Consider the following 21,924-nt stretch of genomic DNA (forward strand, 5'->3'; position numbering starts at 1 on the left):
TGAGCTCTTCTGCCCCCATTTGGATGCCCTTGATTTTTTTTTTTTCTTGTCGATTGCTCTGGATAGGACTTCCAGCACTATGTTGAATAGAAGTGGTGACAGAGGACAAACTTGTCTGGTTCCAATTCTAAGTGGGAATGCTTTCATATTTTTCCCATTCAGTATGATGTTGGCTGTGGGTTTATCATATATGGCTTTTATCAATTTTATGTAAGTCCTGTCTATGCCTATTTTGTTAAACATTCATATTATATGCTGAATTTTGTTGAATGCTTTCTCTGCATCCATTGACAGGATCATTTGGTCTTTGTTTTTGCTTCTATTTATGTGGTGAATTACATTTATAGATTTGCATATGTTGAACTATACCTGCAACTCTGAGATGAAGCCCACTTGGTCTTGATGGATTATTTTTTTGATAAGCAACTGAATTTGGTTCGTTAGGGTTTTTCTGAGAATTTTTGCATCTATATTCATAAGGAATATTGGTCTATAGTTTTCTTTGTTTGTTGCGTTCTTTCCAGGTTTTGGTATCAGTGTGATGTTGGCTTCATAAAATGTGTTGAAGAGGATTCCTTCCTTCTCAATGTTGTGGAATAATTTCTCCTGCATAGGCACCAATTCTTCTTTATAGGTCTAGTAAAATTCAGGTGTGAAACCATCTGGTCCAGCACTTTTATTTTTAGGAAGGTTTCTATTGCTGCTTCAATTTTGGTACTTGATATTGGTCTATTTGGGAATTCTATTTCTTCCTCATTGAGCCTAGGGAGGCTATGTGTTTCTAACAATTTTTCCATTTCCTCCATGTTTTTAAGTTTATGTGTATAAAGGATTTCATAATATTCATAGGTGATAGTTTGTATTTCTGTGGTATCAGTTGTAATTTCTCCTTTTTCATCCCTGATGGAGCTTATTAGAGTCCTTTCTTTTCTGCTTCTTATTAATCTAGAAAGAGGATTGTCACATTTTTTTGTTTTTTCAAAGAACCAACTTTTTGTTTTATTAATCTTCTATATGGTTTTTTCTTTTTTGAGACAGAGTCTCACTTTGTTGCCCAGGCTACAGTGAGTGCCATGGCATCAGCCTAGCTCACAGCAACCTCAAACTCCTGGGCTCAAGCAATCCTTCTGCCTCAGCCTCCCAAGTAGCTGGGACTACAGGCATGCACCACCACGCCCGGCTAATTTTTTTCTATATATATTAGTTGGCCAATTAATTTCTTTCTATTTATAGTAGAGATGGGGTCTCGCTCTTGCTCAGGCTGGTTTCGAACTCCTGACCTCAAGCTATCTGCCCGCCTCGGCCTCCCAGAATGCTAGGATTACAGGAGTGAGCCACTGTGCCTGGCCTATACAGATTTTTTCTTATCAATTTCATTTAGTTCTGCTCTGATCTTGATTATTTCTTTTGTTCTGCTGGTTTGGGGTCAGTTTGCTTTTCCTCTTCCAGTTCTGTGAAACAATTCATTAGACTGTTGATTTGTGATCTTTCTGTCTTTTGGAAGTAGGCATTTATGCATATAAATTTTCCTCTCAGGACTACTTTAGCTGTGTTGCACAGATTTTTATAACTTTTGTCTCCTTTATCATTTAGTTCAAAGAATATTTTGATTTCCCTCTTAACGTCCTCCTTAACCCAGTAATCATTCAGCAGAAGGTTGTTTAGTTTCCATGACTTTGTATAGAGATGAGAGTTTCTGTTGGAGTTGATTTTTAATTTTATTCCACTATAGTCTAAGAAGATGCATGGCATAATTTCTATTTTATCTTGTTATTCCGATTTTCAGTTTCCTATATATTAATTTTTAGGCTTCTTTACATATAATTAATGATCATATCTTTCATTTCTCTCCGTGAGGTGTCAGTTCAAGTCATTTGCCCATTTTGTTTATTTTTCTAAATATATATATTTCTTAAAATATTATCTAGATCCTAGTCAATAGTGATAATTTATGTTGAAAATATATTCTCCAAGATTTTTACTTATCTTTTTACTGTTTACATAGTGTTTTTTGAAGAACAGAAGTTCTTAACTTATCAATCTTTTAAAAAATATTTAGTACTCTGCATTTTGTTTAAAAAAATTTATTTACCCAAAGTTAAAATTACTGTTTTTCCCCTCTAAATGTTCAAAGTGCTGCTTTTCATATACGTTTGCAAATTTCCAAATTATATTTTTTATGATATAAGATATGCATCTAATTTAATTTATTCTAAATAAGTAATCAATTAACCTAGTATAATTCATTATAGAGACTTTCCTTTCTAGGAAATTTGAATTGCCATTTATACCATATATTATAGTTTGGAGGCAAATGATTTTGTTCCAATTAGCAATTTGTCTATGCCTGCACTAATACACCACTGTCTTAATTACTCCAGCTTGCTAATATGTTTTTATATATACATGGGCATGTACACCAAATTTATTCTTTTTATTCAAAAATGTCTTGACTATTGTTATTCTTTTATTATTCCATATAAATGCTGGAATATGCTTGAAAATTTACTAAAATCACTATTGGAATTTTTTTTTAATTTTTTTTTTTATTTCGGCATATTATGGGGGTACAGATTTTAAAGTTTCAATAAATGCCCTTCCCCCTCCTCCCACAAGTCTGAGTCTCCAGCATGACCATCCCTCAGATGGTGTGCCTATCACTCGTTATGTATGTATATACCCGTCCCCCATACCCCCCGCCCCAATACTCTATTACTGTAGTACCTATGTGTCCACTTAGGTGCTACTCAGTTAATACCAGTTTGCTGGAGAATATATCTGGTGCTTGTGTTTCCATTCTTGGGATACTTCACTTAGTAATATGGGTTCCAGCTCTAACCAGGAAAATATAAGATGTGCTATATCACCATTGTTTCTTAGAGCTGAATAGTACTCCATGGTATACATATACCACATTTTATTAATCCATTCTTGGATTGATGGGCACTTGGGCTGTTTCCACAGCCTTGCGATTATGAATTGTGCTGCTATGAACATTCGAGTGCAGGTGTCTTTTTTGTAGAGTGTCATTGGATCATTTGGGTAGATGCCCAGCAATGGAATTGCTGGATCAAATGGTAGATTCACTTGTATTGCTTTAAGGTATCTCCATATTGCTTTCCACAGAGGTTGAACTAGTTTGCAGTCCCACCAGCAGTGTAGCAGTGTTCCTCTCTCTCCACATCCACGCCAGCATTTGTTATTTGGAGACTTTTTGATAAAGGCCATTCTCACTGGAGTTAAGTGATATCTCATTGTAGTTTTGATTTGCATCTCCCTGATGATTAGGGAGGTTGAGCATTTTTTCATATGTTTGTTAGCCATTCTTCTGTCTTCTTTAGAAAAGTTTCTGTTCAAGTCCTTTGCCCACTTTTTAATAGGGTTATTTGATTTTTTCTTGCTGATTTTGGTGAGTTCTAAGTATATTCTAGTTATCAGCCCTTTATCTGATACGTAGGATGCAAAAATTTTCTCCCATTCTGTAGGTTTTCTGTTTACTTTCATGACTGTTTCTTTGGCTGTGCAGAAGCTTTGTAGTTTGATCATGTCCCATTTATTTATTTTTGTTGCTGCTTTGATTGCCTTTGGGGATTTCTTCATAAACTCTTTGCCTAGGCCGATGTCTAGGAGAGTGTTTCCAACATTTTCCTCTAGAATTCTAATGGTTTCACACCTGAGATTTAAGTCTGTTATCCAGCGTGAGTTGATTTTTGTGAGAGGTGAAAGGTGTGGGTCCTGTTTTAACCTTCTACAAGTGGCTATCCAGTTTTCCCAGCACCATTTATTGAAAAGGAATTCTTTTCCCCAGCGTATGTTTTTGTCGACTTTGTCAAAGATTAGATGGCTATATGAGGATGGTTTTATATCAGGATTCTCACATCTGTTCCACTGGTCAATAATCCTATTTTTGTGCCAATACCAGATTGTTTTAATTACTACGGCTTTGTAGTATAGTTTGATATCTGGCATATTAATGCCTCCCAATTTGTTTTTGTTGCCTAGAATTGCTCTTGATATTCGGGGTCTTCTTTGGTTCCATACAAAGCGTAAAATTATTTTTTCTATATCTGTGAAGAATGCTGATGGGATTTTAATAGGTATTGCATTGAATCTGTAGATCAGTTTGGGTAGTATAGACATTTTAATGATGTTGAGTCTGCCGATCCACGAGCATGGAATGGATTTCCATGTGTTTACATCCTCTGCTATTTCCTTCCTCAGTGTTTCATAGTTCTCCTTGTAGAAGTCTTTTACCTCCATGGTTAAGTATACTCCTAGGTACTTTAATTTCTTTGTTGCTATTGTGAAGGGTATTGAGTGTTTAATTTGGTTCTCGATTTGATTGTTGTTGGCATATACGAATGCCTCTGATTTCTGTGTATTGATTTTGTATCCTGAGACTTTGCTAAATTCATTGATCAGTTCCAGAAGTTTCCTGGTAGAATCTTTGGGATTTTCTAGATATAATATCATATCATCAGCAAACAGTGAAAGTTTGATCTCTTCTGCCCCTATTTGGATACCTTTAATTCCACTTTCCTGTCTGATTGCTGTAGCCAGGACTTCCAGTACTATGTTGAATAGAAGTGGAGATAGTGGGCAGCCTTGTCTGGTTCCGGTTCTAAGTGGGAGTGCTTTCAGTTTTTCCCCATTCAGTATGATGTTGGTTATGGGTCTGTCATATATGGCTTGTATCATTTTTAGATATGTCCCTTCTATGCCTATTTTCTTGAGTGTTCGTATCATGAAAGGGTGTTGAATTTTGTCAAAAGCTTTTTCTGCATCTATTGAGAGAATCATGTGGTCTTTGTTTTTGCTTCTGTTTATGTGGTGAATTGCATTTATAGATTTGCATATGTTGAACCATCCCTGCATTCCTGGGATGAAGCCCACTTGGTCATGATGGATTATTTTTTTGATAAGCGTCTGGATTCGGTTAGCTAAGATTTTGTTGAAATTTTTTGCATCTATATTCATTAGGGATATTGGTCTGTAGTTTTCTTTTTTTGTTGGATTCTTTCCTGGTTTTGGTATCAGAGTAATATTACTTCATAAAAGGTGTCAGGGAGGTTTCCGTTCTTCTCGATGTTGTGGAATAGTTTCTGCAAGATAGGTATTAGTTCTTCTTTGTAAGTGTGGTAAAATTCGGGTGTGAAGCCATCTGGACTGGGACTTTTCTTTTTAGGGAGATTTTTAATTGCTGTTTCTATTTCAGCTGTTGAGATTGGTGTGTTCAGGGAATCTATTTCTTCCTGGTTGAGCCTAGGGAGGCTGTGTGTTTCTAGAAATTTGTCCATTTCCTCCACATTTTCCAGTTTGTGTGAATAAATATCTTTGTAGTACTCATAAATTATATCTTGTATCTCTTTGAGATCAGTTGTGATATCTCCTTTTTTATTCCTGATGGAGCTTATTAGAGATTTCTTTTTTCTGCTTTTCGTTAGCTTAGCCAGTGGCGTGTCAATTTTGTTTATTTTTTCAAAGAACCAACTTTTTGTTTTATTAATATCCTGAATAGCTTCCCTGTTTTCAATTTCGTTTAGTTCTGATTTGATCTTGTTGATTTCACTCCTTCTGCTGGGTTTGGGGCTGGTCTGTTCTTCTTTTGCCAGCTCTTTGAGTCGTTTCATTAGATTGTCTATTTGTGATCTTTTTGACTTTTGGTTATAGGCATTTATGGAGATAAACTTTCCTCTCAGAACTGCTTTAGCTGTGTCCCAGAGGAGTTGATAACTTGTCTCTCCATTGTCATTTTCTTCATAGAATTTTTTTATTTCCGTCTTGATTTCTTCATTTATGAAGTAATCATTTAGTAGAAGGTTATTTAATTTCCATGTTTTTGTGTAGAAATGTGAGTTTCTGTTAGGGTTGATTTCTACACTTATTCCATTGTGATCTGAGAAGATACATGGTATGATTTCTATTTTTTTAAATTTCTTGAGGTTTACTTTGTGTCCTAGGATATGGTCAATCTTAGAGAATGTCCCGTGAGCTGATGAGAAGAACGTGTATTCAGTGGATTTGGGGTAGAATGTCCTTTAGATGTCAGTCAGACCCAATTGTTCTAGAGTTTTGTTTAAGTCCATTATTTCCTTATTAATTTTCTGTTTGGAGGATCTGTCTTGAGCCATCAGTGGGGTGTTGAAATCTCCGGTGATTATGGAGTTGCTATTAATCCATTTGCTTAGATCCAGTAAGGTTTGCTTTATGAAACTGGATGCACCTAAGTTGGGTGCATATATATTTAAAATTGTTATCTCTTCTTGTTGAACTGTGCCCTTCACCATTATGTAATGACCCTCTTTGTCTTTCACTACTTTTGTTGGTTTAAAAACTAAATCGTCTGAAATTAGAACAACCGCACCAGCCTTCTTTTGGCTTCCACTTGCCTGGAATACTGATCTCCACCCTTTTACTTTTAGTCTATATGCATCCTTGCAGGTTAGATGTGTTTCCTGAAGACAGCATAGACTTGGCCTGTATTTTCTTATCCATTCAGCCAGCCTATGTCTCTTGAGTGGAGAGTTTAAGCCATTCACATTTATTGAGAGAACTGATAGGTAAGGTAGATTACTGTTCATTCTCTTGGGTTGGATGTTGTTGCTTTGATTTCTCTCTTGAGCCATAGAGATATCTGGCCTTTAATCATTGGGTGTTGGTTTTTTTTTTTTTTATTTATTCGTGAGTTTCTATTATGGTGTTCGATGTGTAACACTGTTTTGAGAACTTCTTGTAGGGCTGGTCTTGTCTTGGTGAATTCTCTGAGGCTTTGCTTGTCTGGGAATGTCTTTATTTCTCCTTCATATATGAAGCTTAGTTTTGCAGGGAATAGGATTCTAGGCTGGGCATTGTTTTGTTTCAGAAGAGTGAGAATGGGGCCCCAGTCTCTCCTTGCTTGTAAAGTCTCATTAGAGAAGTCTGATGTTATTCGAATTGGCTTTCCCTTATATGTTACTTGCTTCTTTTGTCTTACAGCTTTTAGAAGGGCCTCTTTAGTTGATACTTTGGTCAGTCTGATGACTGCATGACGTGATGTCTTCCTGTTTGCATTGAATCTCCCAGGGGTCCTCTGGGCTTCTTGAACTTGTATATCGAGATTTTGAGCAAGGCCTGGGAAAATTTTCCTCTATTATATCTTCAAAAAGCTTGTCCAGCCCTTGAGTGTTGTCTTCCTCCCCTTCGGCTAACCCTATGACCCTCACGTTAGGTTTTTTCACATAATCCCACAGCTCTTGTAGGCTTTGGTCTTTTCTCTTGTTTCTCTGCTCTGTTTCTGTGACTGATTTATTTAATTGGAAGGTGTTATCTTCAAGCTCAGAGATTCTTTCTTCTGCTTGATCTACCCTGTTCTTGAGACTTTCCACAGTATTTTGTAGTTCCCTGAGTTGATTCTTCATCTCCAGGACTTCGGTTAAAGTTTTCTTCACTGTGTCAATCTCTTTGTTGAACCTTTGTTCCATTTCCTGGAGGCTTTTTGTGGTTTCTTGGTGTTGGTTATTGAGTTGTTGTTGCAGGTCAGTGAGTGTTCTTATGATCCACATTCGAAATTCCTCTTCTGTCATTTTAGTTGCCAGGTTTTGGTTGTTGTCTGTTTCCAAGGGGCTGGTGTTCCTCTTTGGGGGTGTGTTTTCCGTTTGTTTCTTCATATTTCCGGAGTTCCTTCGCTGATTTCTTCCCATTTTGCTCAGTTGTTGTTTCTTTCCTTTAGGTTTTCGTTTGGGTATTCACAAGTCTTGTTTAGTTTCTGAGCCAGTAGGTGGAGTTGCTCTCTGTCAGCAGCCTTCGCTGGGGTGGTGTCTGCAGCCTTCGCTGGGGTGGTGTCTGCAGGTCTCTCAACCTGCTGGGGAGCCAGCAGTCCGAGATGTAGAGGAGGGGAAACAGCTAATTACCCTACCCTTCCTGCTGGTCTCCTTAATTACACAGGTGGGAATAGATGGCAGGAACTGGAGCAGTTCCTCTCTCAGCTCCACCCCCAAGGCGGGGCTAGAGACTTTGGAACCGAAGGCCCAGCTGCAAGTCACCAGAGTGTGTGGGTTGTAACGTCTCTCTGTCTTGTATTCGCCGAAGGCTGCTTCCTACAAGGCTCGGCTCTGCCCAGGCAAACTCCAGGGCCTGGACACCGAGCACAGAAGACCTGTGCAGACAGAGATTGGCCTGAAGCCGGCAGGCCCGTAGCCAAACCCAGGGAACCCTGTCTTCTGTCTCTTTAATTGCACAGGTGGAGATAAGTGGTAGGAATGGGAACAGTTCCTATCTCAGCTTTGCCCCCAAGGCGGGGACAGAAACTTTGGAGCCAAGGCTCAGCCACAAGAAACAGGACGGTGGTACACGTAAAGACGCTCTGCCTTATAGCAGCTAAGGGTAACTTCCTTCGTGGGTGTCTCCTGCCAGGCAGGTTCTGCACTCTGGACACAGAGCGCAGGAGACCTGTGCAGTGAGAGATTGTCCTGAAGCCAGACCCACCAGGCCCCTTGTTCTGTCTCTTTAATTCCACAGGTGGAGATAAGCGGCAGGAATGGGAGCAGTTTCTATCTCGGCTCTGCCCCCCAAGGCAGGGATACAAACTTTGGAGCCAAAGGCCTAGCCCCAAATCCCCGGATGTGGGGGTCTGTAAAATATCTCTGCCTTATAACCACTGACGGCTGCCTCCTGCAAGGCCCAGCGCTCCACACTCTGGGCACAGCAAGCGGGAGACCTGTGCAGGGTGAGATTGACCAAAAGCTGGCAGGCAGTCAATGGGACCCACCTATCCCTGCCTTTTGTCTCTTGAATTACCCAGGTGGAGATAAGCGGCAGGAATGAGAACAGTTTCTATCTCAGCTCCGCCCCCAAGGCTGGGACAGAGACTTTGGAGCCCAGGGCGGGGCTCCGGGTCGCAGGAGAGTGTGGAAGGCAACCTTTCTCTGCCTTAAATCCGCCAAGGGCAATCAATCTCCCCTGTAGCTCTGCCCCGTCCAGGCAGGGTCCACTCTCTGAGCACAGAGTCAGTGCCGCTTGTGCAGCAAGTGACGGTCCAATATCAAATTGGTGGAGCAGCGGCGCGTACCAGCGCTCTCTCTGCGCCTCCTCTCCAAATCCCGAGCGCAGGTCAGCGCTGGAATGCCGAGTCAGCGCCGGAATGCAGGGGCGGGAGCGGTGCCGGAGGGGCAGAGGGAGGGGGGTCCTAATGGATCAAGGAGTCTAACTTTGCGCACTCTGACCTCTAAGTGCTATCCCAAACCTCCTCCAAATCCAAAGTCAAAGCCTCCTGCTGTGTAAACTCCCCTTACCCTTGACTTGGGAGTGGAGTGTTCGGCAGGGCTCTGGTTCCTGATGTGCGGAGAGCGGTTGCTGCGCGCGGACCCTCCCCCGCCTTAAACCGCGGCCGTTGTGTGCTCTGGCGAACTCAGCGCGTTCCCTACTCTAGTCTCTTCTCCACACAGCTTAATCCCGCGCTGCCACTTCTCACCAACTTCAGGCACCTCCCGGCCTACGTGGGAGTGGAGCTCGGTGTAGGAAGGGGTGTTTCTCAGCGCCGGTTAGAGGCTAGTGCCACTGCCTGCTGGCAGCGGCTTAAGCCGCGCCTCACTCCCCCCCTGATGTGACTATTGGAATTTTGATTGGTACTGGATTTATAGTCTACTAAGGGAGGAATGACAGTCTTTATAATATGGATGCTTTTTATTACTGAATTTGCTATATAAGCTTCACTTATCTATTCTTTATCATATTTCAATAATGTTATATAATAAAGTTATATAATCCCTTAAATACAGATCTTACTTATTTTTGTTAGATTAATTTTTGATATTAATAATAATTTTGTTGCTATTATATTTGTTTCAAATTATATTCACTAAATGTTACTAAAAAAGAGAAAAGCAATTGTTATTGTTATTATATATTGAAATTCTAGCCAGCCCAATTGCCATCATTTCCTATTATATCTAATATATATTTTCAAGTAAAAACTTATATCTGAAATAAAGGCAATTAAGTTTCTTTCTCTACAGTCTTATGCTTTTAATTTCTTTCCCTTGGTTTATTGTACTAGCTAGAATCTCCAGTATAGTACTAAATAGAAACAATAATAATGGAATCTTTTTCTTATTCTTGACTTTAAGAGAATGTTTCCAATATTCTCTTTTAAAAATTATTCTTACTGCATTTCTTTATATATCACTTAGAGGGAAGAATTTTATTTCTATTGCTAGTTTTAAAAAAATAAACAGACCTTGAATTTTATCAAATTATTTTACTACATCATTGAAATGGTTATATGAATTTTTCCTCTGAATCCATTAATGTGGTACATGATAGATTTTTCTATCGTCAAATCAAATTTACCTGTGGTAAAACTAAGAGTTACTGAATTTTTAAATACTTTTGCTGAACTTTTTATTCTAATTTTAGTTATATTTTTACTGCAAAAGAATCATAAACTCACCAAAAAAAATATGTAAGAGAGAGAATGCAATAGAGGCCACAGTCATTTTATTAATATAACCTAATATATTAATTAATATAACCTAATTTTAGAAGTGATAGTCCATCATTTCGGCATTATTTTGGTGGGGGGATAATTTATTCAGGATATTTTGGTGGTACAAATATTTTGGCAACATGTAATGCATTTGCACTGCTTAAGCCAGGGCTACAAGACTGTCCTTCCCCCATACAGTGCATTCTGCTTCCATTAGTTGTGGGTTTACCACCACCCCCCACCACCAGCCCCCAATGAGTACTACTACCATGTGAACACCTTAGTGTTTACCAGTTAGTACCAATTTGATGGCGAGTACATGTGGTGCATGTTTTTCCCTCCTTCTGCATTATTTTAATAATTAGTGCATCATCATGCACAAGTGCATAAATACTAGGAAGCAGGAATCACTAGGGACCATATTAAGGACCGTCTCCTACAACCTACCATTTGGCTCCCAATGGTTCATGTTTCTCCCACATACAGAATACACTTGTTCCTTCCCACGGCAGGTCACCAAATCTTAACTCATAAAATCAGCTCAAAATCCAGAATTTCATCATCTAAATCAGGCTAAAATATTTATGGAGATTATTGTTACAGAACAGAATATAAATTTTAAACGAATTGACAGTAGTAGAATTATAACATGATCAGCAAAAATTGGGAACTGTAAGAAAATGTAAATTTTCATGCCTGGAGTCAATACCAATAGTTAAAATTTAAATCACAAAATTAAAAGGGCAGCAATACAATGATTATAAATAATGCTTTCCATTATCATTTTGTTATTGTAGAGTAATATTTTAGAAATTAATATTTTTACTTGATAAAAAAATTTTATCAGAATAAAGGGATTAATTTATCATGCTTTTATAAAAATTTGGTTTCAGTAGAAATATCAATGTGCACATAGAAAAACCTCCTAAATTAATGAACTGAAAAATAGAAATGGCAAATGTCAGCTGTATTAGAATATGTGCGTGTGGGTGTGTATCAAGTATAATTTTAAGAGCTTTAATTAGATTTAAGAGTTGTATAATGTGAGCACAGGCATTAGAATGCCCCCACAAGCTTCAACTAAAAATTAAAGTGTATAAAAAGAAATGTATAAAAAGAAATAGGAAACAGCATTAATCCTGAGAACTATAGAGAAACCAAAATTTCCAGTTATTCCCAGGAATATATTATAGTATAGTCAAGACCAGATTGAATGAAGACTCATGGTTAACTCACAATTCATTTTCAAGGTAGTAGTGTGCCATCTTGTGAAAAATACATTCTATCTGGGCCATTATGGACTGGAACTCAGAAGTGGGAAGGCTTTCCTATTATATTCTGTCTCCCTCTGTTTCTTTTTGTGTGTCTCTCTCTCTTTCTCTCATTCTCTCTTTTCCTCTCCCCACTCCCTTTCTCTTTTTTCTTTTTCATCCTCTTTATTGCTTCTCTTTCTCCCTTTGTCTCACCTGCCCTACTGTCACACCTTCTCACCATGATGATAGGCATAAAACTCATCATCGTAAAGTTTTACATGCAAATACAAGATTCCTTTACTCTTCTCCCCTCACATTTGTTTCTCAATTCAATTCTTAGCATCTGCAACTCAAAATTTTGGTTTGTAAGTAGAGTGTATGCTAACTCCACTTGGTCTCATGGCTTCAATGAAAAAACCATCCAAGTTATTGTCCATTGTTCTTATATCAAATTTGTAGAAAAGGGGAATATGAATAGTCAATGGCCATGTGAAGGACTGACTTCCTGAGGTGGTTGTTCACATCTAGTCCAAATAGCTGTGACTAGGGAAGGTTGAATAACATATTACAATCATGGACAACTAGGTCCCTCCAGCAAGTCTTGTAGAATATATTTAAAATAGTTGAGGCTAGAACTACTCAAAAGTATTTAATTCTGTAGATTTTATTGATTAGGTTATAAATGTGAAGATTATTATGTTAACCTTACATGGTGATTTCAATTATTAAGTTAAAAATATATAAAATATCCCTTTCAAAAATGTGAGGTAATAATGTAATACTCAGGTATAGATTATTTTGAAACCAACCAGCCAAGGGACTTTCTTGTCATCCAACCTGTGAAAAAGCTAACATTCTCTTTTCTATGGTTTATATCGGTGAGACTCTCATCAAAAGGAAAAATTTCTTCCCACTCTTTTCATTTTCACTTTAGAATGCAAAACAAAACTATGTTGTAAGGTGGTTTCTATTTTTCTGTGGTGAAAGTCAAAGCTTTTCAACTCAAATTTGCTCAGCTTTTTTTTCCCTCCACTTTAAGTTCTAATAATGACATTTAGGCTAAATTATCATCATCTATCTCAGCTACTCATATTATTTCTGCCTTCTAACCATTATCACCTCTAATTTGTGTCTCTGTCTTTCTTGCAGATGGAACAGACCTGGAGTTGAGACTGACTGGTGGAGACAGTCCCTGCTCTGGGAGAGTAGAGGTGAAATTCCAGGGAGAGTGGGGAACTGTGTGTGACGATGGTTGGAACGATGCTGTCATGACTGTTGTGTGCAAACAGCTAGGATGTCCGTTTTATCAAACCACGCTTGGTCTTGGAAGAGCCATGCCTGGACGTGGACAAATTTGGCTTGATGATGTTTCCTGTTATGGGAATGAGTCAGCTCTCTGGGAATGCCAACACCAGCAATGGGGAAGGCATGACTGTAGTCACGCAGAGGATGCCGGCGTGGCCTGTTATGGTAAGAGTCTAACAGAGTAAGAAGGTAAGTCCTACCCTCAAAAGGAATCTGCTGGAAGCCAGAAGTTTCTATTCTGACTTCGACATTGTCTCTCTGAGAGTTGGAGAAAATATTTTATATTCTAAACTTTTCCTCATTTCCAAAGTAATGTCCAATTATTTTTCTTTTTTATAGCTATAACAGAGTTTAGAAAGAAATGAAGGAGGGAAGGAGGGAGGAGAAGAGGAATGGAGAGAAAAGGAGAGGGAGAGAGAAAGAAACACTATAGTTACCAATGTAGTCTCTTTTTTATATCTATAATTGAGTTTAGAAAGAAATTGTAAATAGGGACTAGCTTTGATTTAGGTGCCTTTTCTCATGTACTGAGTACACTGAAAGAACAAATATTTTGAAAATAATGAGACATAGAATCAAAGCAAAACGATAAAGAATGTAATGGTAATTATTGGTTTTTCATTCTAGGCTTTTTTTTTTTTTTGCCTGTGTATTTGTGTTTAGGAAAAAAGTCTCATGTACACTCTCTTTAGGTCTTTTCAACAGATTTCTTATTATTTTTGGTAACTTATTTATAACATGGCTATCTCCTAAGCATCCTTTTGATTTTATTTCAAACTCAAAGTCAGGTCCATTTCTGACATGTCTTTTTGTCTTTCTTGTAGACCAAACCAATATGGATGTGAGGTTGTGGGGTGGAAGCAGCTCCTGCTCAGGGAGAGTGGAGGTGAAATTCCAAGAAAGGTGGGAGATTGTATGTGATAATGGTTGGAACTTGAATGCTGCTGCTGTGGTGTGCAGGCAACTGGGATGCCCATCTTCTTTCATTTTTTATGAAGCCATTGCTAGCACAGTTACATTTGTCCCCATTTGGCTGCACGGTATTTCCTGCCACGGGAATGAGACAGCACTCTGGAATTGCACGCGCGGTGGATGGAGATCTCGCTACTGCAGTAACCGTAAGGGTGTCGCATTAACTTGTGATGGTAAGAGCCCAAGACATTATGGGGAAGAAAGGAACAATTTGGGCACTTTGGGAATGATATGTATGGAAGGGAAGAGGAAAGGCCAATCATTTTCTGGAGAAGAAATCGTTAAGGCCAATCATTATCTGTGTTGTAAGGAACTTCTGTTACTCCTGAAATTACTCCATTCTGGATTTATCCTAAATACTCTTCCTGAACTGCTCTCCCTAACAAATCCAAAGCACATTATGAGTTTTAATGTTTCCTGATCCCTCAGCAGCATTCCACAGACTGACAAGTCCCTTTTCCTAAAAACATTTCTCATGGAACTTCTTGATGCAATATCGTAATTTTCCCTTCTTTCTCTGAGGTCACTCATTCTCATCCGTACTTCCACATTTTGCCTGTTCTTTACAACTACCAAACCTCAGATGCCGTCAGGCCTATGCCCCTGATCTACAAACTCTGCACCCTCCCCCTCGGCAATCTACTTTCATAGCTTCAACTAAAATTCCACGCCAGATACCTCTTAAGAGCTCTAGATACATGTATCCATGTGACGATGAAATGTCCAAAATGTACCTGAACCTTAACATTTCTAAAAATAAGCTTGTCTTTATCCCTCTATTCATCCTCCAGTCTTCTGAAGCTCAGTAAGTGGCACTATCACCCACTTGCTTACTCAGGTCAGAAATCTAAGGGATCAGTTTTAAGTCACTCCTTTCCTTGTAAACACACTACATTCATTACATCACCAGACAAAAATGATTCTACTATTTAAATATTTTTAAATATGGCTCATTTTCAGTATTTCCATGGCAATCAATATACAACAAGCAGTGATCACCCACCACCTCTATGAAGCCACTATGGAAAGCAAAACCTCCTCCTGTTGGCCTCTGTGCATGCATTATTACCACCCCAAATCTATTCTCCACACCGTAACTGAAGTGCTGTTTTCTGAAGCACATTCATTTTACCTTAAAATAACATTAAAAATTCCTGATTTTCTACAAGATGTTCCTACTCTCCCCTTTTCTGTGCTAACTCAGCTCTGTTCTTTCATGTACATGATATTCTCTACCCCACCTCAGAACATTGACACATTCTGTTTGTTCCTCTACTTAGAAAAAACTCTTCCTCCTTCATCTCTCTGTGCTCAATTTTGGTCATCTTTCATCTTAAAGAGTACCTTCCTGGGGAAATCTTCCCTAAATATAATCGTAACCTATTATATACTATCATAATACTCTATCCTAATTCTTCATTGTGTTAATCACCTTTTAATTATTTGACTAGTTTCTCTCCTTCTCACAAGAAATGTTAACACCAGAAAAATGGAAATCCTTTTAAACTGCTTTATTCCTAGCAATTAGCATAGTTTTCAACAATTTTAGGTGACCTATGTATTTTACATTTTACCTGATTAATTTATTAGATGTTCGGGGAGGTGGGAGAGGCATGTATTTCTTAAATATAAGAACTAAGATATATTTCTTAGTTATTGTTCTTAGAATCCAATTCTTCATTTACCTTTTTTTTTATGTTTAGAATTTCAGGAAGCTACAGAGTTCTTTTTTTTTTTCTTTCGGCATATTATGGGGGTACAGATTTTAAGGTTTCAATAAATGCCCTTTCCCCCCTTCCCTGACGAGTCTGAGTTTCCAGCATGACCATCCCCCAGATGGGGCACATCTCACTCATTATGTATGTATATACCCACCCCCCTCCCACCTGCCCAATACTCTATTACTGTAGTACCTATGTGTCCACTTAGGTGCTGCTCAGTTAATACCAGTTTGCTGGTGAGTATATGTGGTGCTGGTTTTTCCATTCTTGGGATACTTCACTTAGTAGTATGGGTTCCAGCTCTAACCAGGAAAATATAAGATGTGCTATATCACCATTGTTTCTTAGAGCTGAATAGTACTCCATGGTATACATATACCACATTTTATTAATCCACTCTTGGATTGATGGGCACTTGGGCTGTTTCCACAGCCTTGCAATTATGAATTGTGCTGCTATAAACATTCGAATGCAAGTGTCTTTTTTGTAGCGTGTCATTGGATCTTTTGGGTAGATGCCCAGCAATGAGATTGCTGGATCAAATGGTAGATTCACTTGTATCGCTTTAAGGTATCTCCATATTGCTTTCCACAGAGGTTGAACTAGTTTACAGTCCCACCAGCAGTGTAGGAGTGTTCCTCTCTCTCCGCAACCACGCCAGCATTTATTGTGTGAGACTTTTTGATAAAGGCCATTCTCACTGGAGTTAAGTGATATCTCATTGTGGTTTTGATTTGCATTTCCCTGATGATTAGAGATGCTGAGCATTTTTTCATATGTTTGTTGGCCATTCTTCTGTCTTCTTTAGAAAAATTTTTTTCAAGTCCTTTGCCCACATTTTAATAGGGTTATTTGTTTTTTTTCTTGCTGATTTTCGTGAGTTCCAAGTATATTCTAGTTATCAGAACCTTATCGGATGGGTAGGATGCAAAAATTTTCTCCCATTCTGTAGGTTGTCTGTTTACTTTCATGACTATTTCTTTGGCTGTGCAGAAGCTTTGTAGTTTGATCATGTCCCATTTATTTATTTTTGTTGCTGCTGTGATTGCCTTTGGGGACTTCTTCATAAACTCTTTGCCCAGGCCGATGTCTAGGAGAGTGTTTCCAACTTTTTCCTCTAGAGTTCTAATAGTTTCATACCTTAGGTTTAAGTCTGTTATCCAGCGTGAGTTGATTTTTGTGAGAGGTGAAAGGTGTGGATCCTGTTTTCGTCTTCTACAGGTGGCTATCCAGTTTTCCCAGCACCATTTATGGAAAAGGGATTCTTTTCCCCAGCATATGTTTTTATCTGCTTTGTCAAAGATTAGATGGCTATATGAGGATGGTTTTATATCAGGATTCTCACATCTGTTCCACTGGTCAATATTCCTATTTTTGTGCCAATCCCAGATTGTTTTAATTACTACAGCTTTGTAGTATTGTTTGATATCTGGCATATTAATAACTCCCATTTTGTTTTTGTTGCCTAGAATTGCTCTTGATATTCACGATCTTCTTTGGTTCCATATGAAGCGTAAAATTATTTTTCTATATCTGTGAAGAATGCTGATGGGATTTTAATAGGCATTGCATTGAATCTGTAGATCAGTTGGGATAGTGTAGACATTTTAATAATGTTGAATCTGCCGATCCACGAGCATGGAATGGATTTCCATCTGTTTACATCCTCTGCTATTTCCTTCCTCAGTGTTTCATAGTTCTCCTTGTAGAAGTCTTTTACCTCCTTGGTTAAGTATATTTCTAGGTACTTTAATTTCTTTGTTGCTATTGTGAAGGGAATTGAGTCTTTGATTTGATTCTCAATTTGATTGTTATTGGCGTATATGAATGCCTCTGATTTCTGTGTATTGATTTTGTATCCTGAGACTTTACTAAATTCATTGATTAGAACCAGGAGTTTCTTGGTTGAAACTTTGGGGATTTCTAAATATAATATCATATCACCAGCAAACAGTGAAAGTTTGATCTCTTCTGCTCCTATTTGGATACCTTTAATTTTACTTTCCTGTCTGATTGCTGTAGCCAGGACTTCCAGCACTATGTTGAATAGAAGTGGAGATAGTGGGAAGCCTTGTCTGGTTCCGGTTCTAAGTGGGAATGCTTTCAATTTTTCCCCATTCAGTATGATGTTGGCTATGGGTCTGTCATATATGGCTTGTAGCATTTATAGGTATGTTCCTTCTATACCTATTTTATTAAGTGGTCGTATCATGAAAGGGTGTTGAAATTTGTCAAAAGCTTTTTCTGCATCTATTGAAAGGATCGTGTGGTCTTTGTTTTTGCTTCTGTTTATGTGGTGAATTGCATTTATAGATTTATGTATGTTGAACCATTCCTGCATCCCTGGGATGAAGCCCACTTGGTCTTGATGAATTATTTTTTTGATAGGCGTCTGGATTCGGTTAGGTAGGATTTTGTTGAAAATTTTTGCATCTATAATCATTAGGGATATTGGTCTGTAGTTTTCTTTTTTTGTTGCATCCTTTCCTGGTTTTGGTATCAGAGTAATATTCGCTTCATAAAAGGTGTCGGGAGGTTTCCATTCTTCTCGATGTTGTGGAATAGTTTCTGCAAGATAGGTACTAGTTCTTCTCTTTACGTGTGGTAAAATTCGGATGTGAAACCATCTGGATTGGGACATTTCTTTTTAGGGAGATTTTTAATTGCTGTTTCTATTTCAGCTCTTGAGATTGGTCTGTTCAGGTAATCTCTTTCTTCCTGGTTGAGCCTAGGGAGGCTGTGTGTTTCTAGAAATTTGTCCATTTCCTCCACATTTTCCAGTTTGTATGCATAAAGATTTTTATAGTACTCATAAATTATACTTGTATCTCTTTGGGGTCACTTGTGATATCTCCTTTTTTATTCCTGATGGAGCTTATTAGAGATTTCTCTTTTCTGCTTTTCATTAGCTTAGGCAGTGGCATGTCAATTTTGTTTATTTTTTCAAAGAACCAACTTTTTGTTTTATTAATCTCCTGAATAGCTTCCCTGTTTTCAATTTCGTTTAGTTCTGATTTGATCCTGTTGATTTCACCTCTTCTGCCTGGTTTGGGTTTGGTCTGTTCTTCTTTTTCCAGCTCTTTGAGTAGTTTCGTTAGATTGTGATCTTTTTGACTTTTGGTTATAGACATTTATGGAGATAAACTTTCCTCTCAGAACTGCTTTAGCTGTGTCCCAGAGGAGTTGATAACTTGTCTCTCCACTGTCATTTTCTTCATAGAATTTTTTTATTTCCATCTTGATTTCTTCATTTATGAAGTAATCATTTATTAGGAGGCTGTTTAATTGCCACGTTTTTATGTAGAAATGTGAGTTTCTGTTAGGGTTGATTTCTACTTTTATTCCACTGTGATCTGAGAAGGTACATGGTATGATTTCTATTTTTTTTAATTTCTTGAGATTTACTTTGTGTCCTAGTATATGGTCAATCTTAGAGAATGTCCCGTGAGCTGATGAGAAGAACGTATATTCAGTGGATTTGGGGTAGAATGGCCTGTAAATGTCAGTCAGACCCAATTGTTCCAGAGTTTTGTTTAAGTCTATTATTTCTTTATTAATTTTCTGTTTGGAGGATCTGTCCTGTGCCATCAGTGGGGTGTTGAAATCTCCGGTGATTATGCAGTTGCTATTAATCCATTTGCTTAGCTCTAATAAGGTTTACTTTATGAATCTGGGTGCACCTAAGTTGGGTGGATATATATTTAAAATTGTTATCTCTTCTTGTTGAATTGTGCCCTTCACCATTACATAATGACCCTCTTTGTCTTTCACTACTTTTGTTGGTTTAAAAACTAAATCGTCTGAAATTAGAATTGCCATGCAAGCCTTCTTTTGGCTTCCACTTGCCTGGAATACTGATATCCACCCTTTTACTTTTAGTCTATATGCATCCTTGCAGGATAGATGTGTTTCCTGAAGACAGCATAGACTTGGCCTGTATTTTCTTATCCATTCAGCCAGCCTATGTCTCTTGAGTGGAGAGTTTAAGCCATTCACATTTATTGAGAGAACTGATAGGTAAGGTAGATTACTGTTCATTCTCTTGGGTTGGATGTTGTTGCTTTGATTTCTCTCTTGAGCCATTGTATTATCTGGCCTTTATTCTTTGGGTTTTGGTTGTTTTTATATTCGTGAGTTTTTATTATGGTGTTCCGTGCGTAACACTGTTTTGAGTACTTCCTGTAGGGCTGGTCTTGTCTTGGTGAATTCTCTGAGACTTTTCCTATCTGAAAATGTCTGTATTTCTCCTTCATATATGAAGCTTAGTTTTGCAGGGAATAAGATTCTAGGCTGGGCATTGTTTTGTTTCAGAAGAGTGAGATGGGGCCCCAGTCTCTCCTTGCTTGTAAATTCTCAGTAAAGAAGTCTGGTGTTATTCGAATTGGCTTTCCCTTATATGTTACTTGCTTCTTTCATCTTACAGCTCTTAGAAGGGCCTCTTTAGTTCATATTTTGGTCAGTCTAATGACTGCATATTGTGACGTCTTCCTGTTTGCATTGAATCTCCCAGGGGTCCTCTGAGCTTCTTGAATTTGTATATCGAGATTTTGAGCAAGGCCTGGGAAATTTTTCTCTATTATATCTTCAAATAGCTTGTCCAATTTGTGAGTGTTGTCTTCTTCCCCTTATGGTAACCCTATGACCCTCACTTTAAGTTTCTTCACATAATCCCACATCTCTTGTAGGCTTTGGTCTTTTCTCTTGTTTCTCTGCTCTATCTCTGTGACAGTTTTATTTAGTTGGAGCATGTTATCTTCAATCTCTGAGAATCTTTCTTCTTTTTCATCTACCCTGTTCTTGAGGCTTTCCACTGTGTTTTGTAGTTCCCTGAATTGATTCTTCATTTCCAGGAGTTCAGTTAAACTTTTCTTCATTGTTTCTATTTCTTTAGTGAACTTTTGTTCTAGGTCCTGGAGGCTTTTTGTGGTTTCTTTGTGTTGGTTATTGTGTTGTTCTTGCAGGTCGGTGAGTTTTCTTATGATCCACATACGAAATTCCTCTTCTGTCATTTTGGTTGCCTGATTTTGGTGGGTGTCCGTTTCTAGGGGGCTGGTGCTCCTCTTTGGGGGTGTGTTTTCCGTTTGGTTCTTCATATTTCCTGAGTTCCTTCGCTGATTTCTTCCCATGTCAATCAGTTGTCGTTTCTTTCCTTTAGGTTTTTTTTTGGGTATTCACATGCCTTGTTTAGTTTCTGAGCCGATAGGTGGTGTCTATGGGTGAGATTTGACTGCTTCCTGTATAATGAGTTAGTAGGTGCCAGGAAAAGGCTGTGCAGGATGTTCTCCCTGTCAGTAGGTGGCGCTTGCTTTGAGGAACAGGCTACCCTGTTGTTTTGTGTCCTCTTATCAGCTCTTGTTCCTGTAGAGAGGCACTCTAGTGCCTCAGGTGGTCGGTGGGGCCCTGGGACTTCCAGCTGTGTCCTTTTCTCCCCCTCAGTGATCACTGGTCTGGGAGTGAATCTGGGCAGAGCTGGGTTGGGTAAGCCTGCCCTCAGGCACCACCAATGCCCTTAAAAGGGGTCAAAGTTCTGTCCTCTGCTTCCAGGAAAAGCTGTCACGGAGGGGCTGGAATGGCCCTGCTCAGTCAGAGTCTGCCTGTGGGGGTGGAGCTGTCTGAGACCTGTAGTCTGGAGCGGGACTCACTTCTTTCCACCCTCCCCAACTCCGTGGCTACTCCTGGGCCTCTGCCAGCAGGCCAGACCACATGCCACCAGGCCTCCTCTGCCTGTGATGCCGGCGGGGAGGTTCCCTGCGCTGGATCGCCACCTGGGCTGGGTCCACGGCCTCCTTTTGGGAGGAGGGTTGCCCTCTAGGATGCTGATCTGCTCCTGAAGGCACACAAACCTCAGTAGGCTGTTCACGTGTATCCCTTCTGTGGCCCGGGCAATGCTAGACCTCGGTGCACGGGATCTGGTCTGCACATCTGACCTCTGGGTTCAATCTATATCCCCACCAGGGAAAGAAGTGTCAGTCCCAATTCACCCACAGGGAGCCCAAGCTGGGTCTATGTCTCTCAGCCTCAGGGTCTGCCCCATTCTCCTGGGATCACCATGCCAGCAGCACCTGGGAGGGCTGGCGGGTAGGGAGCTCACAGTCTGAGTTCCCCTTAGTCAGCTGTAGGGCCCCCCAAAGGGAAGGTCCCATTCCCTGTAGGTGCCTCCGGCTGGTGGCTGTATTGTCTCTCTGGGCAGCCGCGGGTAAGGTCAGGGGAG

The 21,924-nt window shown here is 39.1% G+C and overlaps 1 protein-coding gene across 1 annotated transcript in view; it reads left to right on the plus strand.

Moving 5' to 3' along the window:
• CD163L1 (CD163 molecule like 1) overlaps positions 1-21,924 on the plus strand; it is a 170,016-nt gene that overhangs the window by 10,102 nt on the left and 137,990 nt on the right. The window contains exons 3-4 of the mRNA XM_076007858.1: positions 12,865-13,185; positions 13,845-14,165. Coding sequence (XP_075863973.1) covers positions 12,865-13,185; positions 13,845-14,165 — 642 coding nt within the window. The remainder of the gene's footprint in view (positions 1-12,864; positions 13,186-13,844; positions 14,166-21,924) is intronic.

The sequence above is a fragment of the Microcebus murinus genome, chromosome 10, assembly GCF_040939455.1.
Source record: "Microcebus murinus isolate Inina chromosome 10, M.murinus_Inina_mat1.0, whole genome shotgun sequence".
NCBI lineage: Eukaryota > Metazoa > Chordata > Mammalia > Primates > Cheirogaleidae > Microcebus > Microcebus murinus.